This window comes from Acinonyx jubatus, chromosome E4, assembly GCF_027475565.1.
Source record: "Acinonyx jubatus isolate Ajub_Pintada_27869175 chromosome E4, VMU_Ajub_asm_v1.0, whole genome shotgun sequence".
NCBI classification, from domain to species: domain Eukaryota; kingdom Metazoa; phylum Chordata; class Mammalia; order Carnivora; family Felidae; genus Acinonyx; species Acinonyx jubatus.
In genome coordinates this window covers 3462356-3471813 of record NC_069395.1, presented here as the reverse complement: position 1 = coordinate 3471813, position 9458 = coordinate 3462356, and the positions used below count along the sequence as shown (strand labels likewise).

Here is a 9458-nt window from a genome sequence, read left to right as displayed (position 1 = left end):
GCTGGTGGTCTATTTCTTCTTTGCCTCGTTCCTATTATGTTCCTCTTGTGGGTCTCAACTGAAACGCTTGGGGAGTTCACCGGCTCACCACTCCATTGTGGTCTTTTGTCGTCCAACTCCATGAGTCTCAATCTCTTGACTTTTTGGTAGTCTCTTCCAAAACTGCCAGGTTCTCTGGTGAGTGGACGCTCCCCATGTACTAGAACAATCTCTCCAGGTTTCTTGCTTTTCCTGGATTCTGCTCCTTAGGGTCCTGATGTCGTCAAACCAATTTTTCTCCAATATTTTCTTGTAGCTTTTCTGGTTATTCCTGGTGGGTGGGTTGAGTCAAAATTTCCTCATCTATTATTCCCAAAAGAGGAACTCCTATTTTCTTTTGTTAACTAAAATAGATGTTCTAAAGCATAAAGTGCACAGATCAGAAGTTGTATAGTTTGAGGAGTTTTTATAAATTAAACACACCAGGGGCGCCTGGGTGGCTCAGTCGGTTAAGTGTCCGACTTCAGCTCAGGTCATGATCTTACACTCCGTGAGTTCAAGTCCCGCGTCGGGCTCTGTGCTGACAGCTCGGAGCCTGGAGCCTGCTTTGGATTCTGTGACTCCTTCTCTCTCTGCCCCTCCGCCTCTCACTCTGTCTCTCTTTCAAAAATAAATAAACATTAAAAAAAATTTAAAAATTAATTAATTAATTAATTAAACACACCAGATAAATAAATTATTGTGAGAACTTCATAAGGCTCCATTGTGACTCTCCCCAGGCATTATCGCCCAAACCTAACCTTTACCCTGGCTTCTATCACCATAATTTTCACCCTTTTTTGGTCATTATACAATGAAATTATGTGTGTCTGGTTAATTTCTCCAGATATCATGTGTGAGAATTTGATGTTTTTATCTTTTCAGAGTATCTTTAGCTTTACAGAAAATAATGCATAAAAACACAGAGTTCCCGTATGTACCCTCCCCAACCAATATACCCAGCATCCCCTATGACTAACATCTTGAAATATTGGACTACATTTGTCAAATTTAGTTTTTTTTTTAATGTTTGTTTATTTATTTTGAGAGAGAGAGAGGGAATCCCAGGCAGGCTCTTTACTGACAGCATGGAACCGTGAAATCATGACCCAAGCTGAAATCAAGAATCAGATGCTTAACTGACCGAGCCACCTAGGCAGCCCGCATCTGTCGGATTTGTTGAACTACTATCAACACGTTAGTATTAACTGAAGTCTATAGTTGAAATTGAGGTTCACACTTTGTATTGTATATAGGTTCTATAGGTTTTCACAAATGCATAATGTCTCACATCCGCCATTGTAATACCACAGAGAATAGTTTCAGCCCCCTAAACATCCCCAAGACTCCACCTTTTTATCCCTCTCTACCTTCCCTGAACCCCGGACAACCACCTATCTTTTCACTGTCTCTATAATTTGGTTTTACCCAGAGTGTCAGGTAGTGGAAGTTACACAGTATGTAGCCTTTGCAGACTGGCTTTTTCACTTAGCAATACGCATTTAAGGTTCTTCAATGTCTTTTCATGATAGGATAGCTTCTTTCTTTTTCTACTTATTCATTCCTTCACCAAGACCATGCTGTCTTGATTACTGTTACTTTATAGTAAGTCTTGAAGTCAGGAAGCATCAGTCCTCCCACTTGATTGCTCTCTTTTAACGTGTTTTAAAATGTAGATCATTTTTATTCAGATAGACCAACAGATCAGGAGCTAATTGCCATTGAAAAGATAGTTTATTACAATTCCTATGACGGGGGTGGGGGTGGGGAGTTACACCATGTCACTCAAGTCAATACACCAAGGAACACTGAGTTGGGTCACAGGCAGAGAGGACAAGGGGAAATGAGAAAGATCTCCCCTCCCGCCCCCCTCCCCACCTTTTTATTTGGTTTTCACGGGAAGGAAAGGGCAAGGCAGGGTAAGCAGGCTAAGCAGGTTTAGGACTGGCCAGTTTGATAATTTCAGGGAGCTCCTGAGTGTGGGGCCATCCCTAGTTGTCTGAAACATGGCCTTGGGATAACCAGCAAAGGGAAATGATGTAAAGCCTGAAAAAGCAGACATTTTGAGAGTAAGGGCCCTAGACTCTTCAGTTTGCACATGAAAGGCATGCTGTAAGTAAAGTCATTTGTTATCTCCAGGAATTGGAAGCCTTTAACCCTAGGAGGGCAGTCTCTCCCTGGTCAAGGACCCAAATGTTAAAACAACAGATATAGAAACTAGAAAATGTACTTAACGTGCACTACTGCGTTGACTATCCTGGGTCTTTAGCCTTTCCATATAAACTTTATGGTCAGTTTCTTTTTTTTTTTTTTTTTCGTTTATTTATTTTTGGGACAGAGGGAGACAGAGCATGAATGGGGGAGGGGCAGAGAGAGAGGGAGACACAGAATCGGAAACAGGCTCCAGGCTCCGAGCCATTAGCCCAGAGCCTGACGTGGGGCTCGAACTCACGGACCGCGAGATCGTGACCTGGCTGAAGTTGGACGCTTAACCGACTGCACCACCCAGGCGCCCCGTCAGTTTCTTGATATACCTAAAATAGGTTGCTAGGATTTTGATTGGGATTGCCTTGAATTTATAGATCAACTTGGGGAGAGCTAACATCTTAACAATACTGCGTCTCCCTATCCATGAACATGGACTCTTTTTCCATTGATTGAAATCTTCTATTTCTTTCATCAGTATTTTTATAATTTCCTAAGACGGACTTTTGTATATTAACTCTGTATCCTGCAGCTTGCTTTAATCTCATCTGTTACTTTCAGGGGTTTTTGGATCTAGTCTTTGGGATTTTCTATGTAGACCATCGTGCCACGTGTGAAGAGATGTTTTTCTTCTTGTTTTTATTTTTATACTTTCTACTTTGTTCTTATGTAGAAGCTAAGCAGGTTTCCTTTCTCCAGAGATAATCTGTATTTCTGTCCGGCGGATCTTTAGAAGGACTACCAGTTGAGATCCACTATAAATTAAATTCAGGGCTCAAATTTCTTAGACCAAGCAGAGATGCAAACTTGAACTGCAAATCAGAATGAAGGCCTACTGCTCACAACCTCTCTGAAATGGATTTATTTTCCCCACCCTGTCCCATGTTTTTGGTCAGCCTAGGGGCAACTTTGCCATTAGTGTCTCTGAACAGTGAGTTGAGGGGCAGGCTTAGTTGTACTTCATGCTTATCCTAAGGCACCATCCTTCAGAGTTAGAGCTTAAAGTAGAAGATCTATTTTTTGACTCACATTTGGTGGGCACTGGAGTTTAATTGCAAACATCTTCCTCCTCTGATTCCCTCAAATCAGCATCGTGGGTTTGTCATTCCTTCCAGATAAGTCAATGTCTTCAGTGTGGAAGGAACTTCCAACATCCCACTCATCTTTCTAGATTCTTGCTTTGTTTCAGATTTTGATCTGAAAGTTCCTGCTATGCTGTCAGCTTGTCAACATATTTATATATATGTTTTAAATATTCCCCCGGCAATTTTAGTTGTTTTCAGAAGGATGATTTGCTGGAATATCCAGACTGGCTACTACCAGAAATAGGGGTGCTCAGCCTTCCTCCTCACTTGTTTTTCCTTGAACGTCCTGGCATGAGACATCCAGTAGTTTCCAGCTAGCTTTCCTACTCCCAGTGTTTTTGTTCATAAAGTCATGGGATGAATCTCAGCCCTGATTGTGTTCGTGGATCTTCACTGGGACCTTGTCATCTTTCTAGTGCTCCTGATGTCCACTGGCACATGCTTTAGCACGCCTCTTGTTACGTTTGTATTAGTCTTCCTGCTAAGTTAGAACGATCAGTGTGATCTATTTATCTTTGAATCACTGTGATGCCTAATGTTATGCCTTCCAAATCACCACACTCTATGAGTGGTTGCTGAATAAAAGTCTTTCCCTTGCAATAATTCCCTGAAGGTCATTTAAAAACCCAGTTGTCTGACTTTTATTCAGGCTTTGAGTAGAGAAGGGAGATGGAGATTTCCCACATAATCACCAACCCCTGCCTTTACCTCTTACACGTTATCAAATCAGTCTTCATGGGGTTGGAAAACTTGCTTTCTCTTGACATCTCAGTGTTTTGTAACCTTTTTGTCAGAAAGTAACTAAACTCCCCCCATGCTAAAAGGATACTTATTTACCATTTTAGTGCTTTACAGAGGGGGAACGTTTTTTGCAATCTGAATTATTCTCTTCTGTATTAGATAAGATGCCCTTGCGTAAGTTCAGCCATTTGTTTTCTTTCTCCCATTAGCTCCCCTTAAGACCTAGAGGACCCTAGTCCTTAGAATCCCAGAAGGTTGTAAATATTCTCCAACTTAATTATAGAATCTGAATTGACATATGAATATAGAATGGGCTATTTTCAACCTCTTATTTAAGACTCAAAAATGTTTGGACATCTAAGTGTCTAGATTAACACTTTATGAAATGTTTCAGGGCATTTTTTTTCCCAATTGCTTCTTCTTTCAGGATGGACATCATGGCTTTTACAAGTGACCTTCTACTGCTGCCTTTTTCAACATTCGAAAACCTACAAGACTGTGAGCCATGAAACTCAAAGTCTTATGTCAACTTTCTTGATCACTTGAACATAAGTGGGTAAGTGGATCTTCTGTGTCAGTTACTGTCTGAAGAAGGAAACATTTTCCACCAAGGATTTCAAATTTGAATGGATTTGCACAATAATTTTTTATTCTTATGGAAAAGATTCTGCACCAAAGTAAAACTTGATTTGCTTTTTTCTTGAAATGAAGGAAGCATCCACTCTGATGGCGTGTGCATGCACACACACGCAGAAACACATATGCACACATAGCACATTTCCCATCAAATTGAAATGCTGAGAAACGAAGCAAGACAAGTGACAGGGGCAGGGCAGGAAAGTGCATCAGCATAGATTTTGATTTTTTTTAAAAAAGGTGACTTGGAGAATAATAGAAAACTTAGGAATGATATAGATTATAATAGAAGAGCAGAGAGCACATTCTAGGGGAAATAAAATCACAGTCTATGAGAAAGCTCAGAAACAAAAGGAGAATTAAGCCATGTCATCACTTATTAAGCTTTTGTTTATAGAGCCTGTTATGTGCCCTGTAGTGTGGTGGGTGCTACAGATCATTCAGAAGACATTGCCATGGCCCCTGCCTCAAAGAAACAGCGTATAGAAGGTGTGTATGTGAATGTGTGTGTTACTATAAACTATATATATTCTCTACTCTATGTGGTATTATGTACTATGTTCTATATACATCCTATACTATATGTAGTATTATACTATATTCTATACTATATATAAAATATAGTATAATGTACTATATAATATGTAGTATTTAGTCTAGAATATATGGTATATATAATAATCTATATGTATAGTATATAGTACTACTAGATAGATAGATAGATAGATAGAACTACAAGATAATATTCAACTTATTCAACATACAAGTATGATTTCAAAATCTCTAAATGTTACGAAGAGGAAAAGCATCTATGTGGATTCTAATAGGGAAGGTTTATTGGAGAATGTGAGACACGATAGGGATTTGAATGCAGAAAACAATAGGTTAGGGGCACCTGGGTGGCTCAGTCGGTTAAGCTTCCGACTTCGGCTCAGGTCATGATCTCGCGGTCCGTGAGTTCGAGCCCCGCATCGGGCTGTGTCAACAGCTCAGAGCCTGGAGCCTGCTCCAGATTCTGTGTCTCCCTCTCTCTCTGCCCCTCCCCTGCTTGCGCTCTCTCGCTCTTTCTCTCTCTCTCTCTCTCAAAAACAAATAAATATATTTTTAAAAATAAATATATTTTATTTAAAAGAATATAAAATATATATATTTTAAAATAATATATATATTATTTATAAAAAATAATATATTTTATAAAAATATAAAATTTGATCATTGAAAAAAATTTGAAAATTACAATCAGATTATTCCAGAAAAGTCAGAAACGGCAAAAGGAGTTTTACTTGAATGAGCAGCATGGGATCATGCTTGCTTTAGTCCCGTGGAAAAAGTGGGGGGCAGATTCTGACATGACATAAAATGGCAGTGGCATAAGATACAGAGAGTAGAAAGTAGATTAGAAGTTCAAAGAGTTAAATTTTGCCACTGACCCTACTACTCGAGCATCTTATTTAGCTGTTTTCTATTCGATTCAGGCAAAAAATGTTGAGCCTATGACACACACTTTATGCTAGGGATTCAGCTATTAATAAAAAAAATCATCCCGGCCTGTAAACAGAAGCTAATAATCTATAGAGGGAGCCAAACATAGGAGATGAGTTCAATTTAACACCGTAAGTGCAAAGATGAGGATCCTTCCAGGTTACTCTGCTCAGGAGAAAGCACTTCGTGCACTCACGTGGCCTGTAACAAGGACGCAAAGACACTTGTGCTGTCTACCGGGTGGTGAGGCTTACGTGAAACCCTCTTGTTTTCTGCAAAGTGCCACACGAAGGGGAAGGGTCATGACGGCAGGTGGGTGGAACCACCTAAGCGAAGGAGCCTCGGCAGAGGTGATAAAGAATGAACTTGTACAAGTGCATCAGGTGAAGCCACTCCTTCCACCTACAGCCGTTAGAGAGGCCAACAAGCTGAGAGATGTCGAGGGGTACGTGTAAACCTGGTTTCTCCTAAATTTCTGAACTGATTCTGAAAGTGAGATGATTAGGGCTCTGGATGTTATTGTGGTGTGAAATAGGAGCTGTCTTAACTATGCGCCGGTAGAAAGATCTCCAAGGGTGTGATGTGGAGAGAGCACTGGAGAGATGGCCCGTCGTCTGAAGGAAACCAGGGCCTGTGAGGTCACTGCTCTGCCTCTGATAACGAAAGTGCCATAAACGGCCGCGTTCAACGGGAACAGTGGAAATGCATTTCCTCATCACAGCAAGAGAAATCTGCCTTCCCCTCACCTCCCCACCCCCATTCCCAACTCCCCAAGGTGCCTTCTGATGGAGATCGAATGATGAGTTGGATTTTCAGACTCTTCTCCACCAGGAATTGCTCTTGAACTTAAAATAATAATAATAATGTTCACCTTTATCATTGCACCCATCTGCTGATTGTGTTTGGTCACCGACATGCTTTCTTGCTTGCCCCCTTCCTAGCAGGCCATCTACGACGACTGCCTGCTATCAGAGGACAGGCCATCCATTACGACTGCTACCAATAATCATCTGCACTGGCAGATGTTATAAATTACATGCATAATTTAGATATGTAGATATTTCAAAAGCCTTTTTTTAATGTTTATTTATTTTTGACAGAGAGAGAGAGAGAGAGAGCATGAGTGGGCGAGGGGCAGAGAGAGAGGGAGACACAGAATCTCAAGCAGGCTCCAGGCTCCGAGCTGTCAGCACAGAGCCTGACGCGGGGCTTGAACTCACAGACCACGAGATCATGACCCGAGCCGAAGTCGGACGCTTAACCGACTGAGCCACCCAGGCGCCCCTAAAAGCCATTTTTTTATTTAGGAAAAATAATAGCACCACATTCAGAAGTAGCAAATTATTCTTATTTCTGTTTGGACAGTAGCCAAAAAGAGGTGGAAATATTCTGGGCTACATAAAAGTGAAGTATATTTAGAATCATCAAGTTAGAATATGTTTCTCGTTAAATATTTGGAAAACATAAAAATAGAAAGCAAACCCAAATCACCTCTAATCTTATTATAAATATGGCTTCATATCTTGCTTTTTCTCTTACAGTAGGAGAATGTTCTCGTAACCTCATATCAAACTTGCTTCTGTGGTTGGTTCTTTTAACCATTGTGTATTTCTCTAATATAATCATTCTCCCATTACTGGAGATTAAAAATTTCTTCTAAAAATTGTCAAAAGGAATATCTTTGTTGAGAGAGAGAGAGAGAGAGAGAGAGAGAGAGAGATCTATCAATATTCTGAGCTGGGAAATATGATACTGAAAGTGAAGACACTGGGAGAATGTTCTTACTACACAGATGGTTATCATTTTGTCTCTCCCAAACTCATTCACAGAAGGAAGTCATCCAGACGCAAGGCTTTAACAGGACCACCGTGTTTACCCAGTTCACCCTGGTGGGCTTCCCTAGCCTGGGGGCATTCCAACCGCTGCCGTCTGTCCTCTTTCTTCTCCTGTACATGACCATCCTGCTGGCCGATGCCACCACCATGACTGTCATCCGCTGCAGCAGGACTCTACACCCTCCCACGTATGGGTTCCTGTTCATCCTTTCCTTCTCCGAATCCTGTGACACTCTTGGCATCATCCCTCAGCTGCTGGCCCACCTGCTCTCAGCCACCAAGGGCATCTCCTCTGTGGCCTGTGCCACGCAGCTCTTCTTCCTTGGCTTTGCCTGCACCAATTGCTTTCTCATCGCTGTGATGGGGTATGATCGTTAGGTGGCGATTTGCCACCCTATGAGCTATACGCTCATCATGAACAAGAGGGTAGGGTTGGGGTTGGTTTCCCTGTCCGGAGTCACAGGCTTCTTCATTGCTCTGCTGGCCACCAAACTCATCTGTGACATGACTTTCTATGGTCCCAACAGAGTCAACCGCTATTTCTGTGACATGGCGCCCGTCATTAAGTTGGCCTGTGCAGACACCCATGTGAAAGAACCGGCTCCATTCAGCCGAAGCATTCTGGCGACCATGGCGCCTTTCCTGCTGATTCTGATCTCCTGTGGCTTCATCGTTAACACCATCCTGAAGATCCCCTGGGCTGAGGGGAAGGGAAGGCCTTTGCCACACGCGTCTCCCACCTCGCAGTAGTCTTTGTGCACTACGGCTGTGCCTCCATCACCTACCTGAGGCCCAGATCCAAGTCTGCCTCAGACAAGGATCAGTTGGTGGCAGTGACCTACACTGTGGTCACTCCCCTGCTCAATCCTCTGGTCTACAGTCTGAGGAATCAGGAGTTGAAGTCTGCCCCAAAAAGATTTTTGGGAAAGCCCTGGAGCCACCAAGGTGATCTAACAAAAAACCCTAAAGTTAACGAGGGAAGTTACAGGAGAAATCAAAGGCGGGACGCTTTCTCTGTCTTTTTACCAATCCAGTCCTGACGTGGACAGTGTTTCCAAGGACCAGGACCACTATTCCCTGTTTCTTTGCTCCCATTCCAGAAAAAAAAAAACATGAGTGAATCTACAGGCTACATTGTCCAACACCTGGTTAAAAAAATAATAATTAAAAAAAAATTCGCACTTGGCCAAAAGAAAAAAGCATAATTTTTTCTAAGGGCAGATAATACCCAAATTGAAAGGTGGCCGCAGTTGGAAATGGCCTGGATCTTGCAGCTGGCCGACCCTGCAATGGTCATAACGTGAAACCTACATGAACCTAACACTTTATTGTAATAATTGGACCTACAAATACTAAACTGATTTTAAATCTATTATTTTATTTTATTATTTTAAATCTATTATTTAAGCCATGTAATTTGCGATGGTATTTAAAACTCTTCAAACTGATGAGCCTT

At 41.6% G+C, this 9458-nt stretch overlaps 1 protein-coding gene across 1 annotated transcript; it reads left to right on the top strand.

The window, feature by feature from the left end:
* Positions 1–4213: 4213 nt before the first annotated feature.
* On the top strand, positions 4214–9113 carry LOC106987133 (olfactory receptor 10T2-like). The gene is given in 4 exon segments (XM_053209710.1): positions 4214–4223; positions 4477–4547; positions 7997–8713; positions 8716–9113. Coding segments are annotated over 4 exon segments (1125 nt in total). The 3' UTR covers positions 9043–9113.
* Positions 9114–9458: the final 345 nt, after the last annotated feature.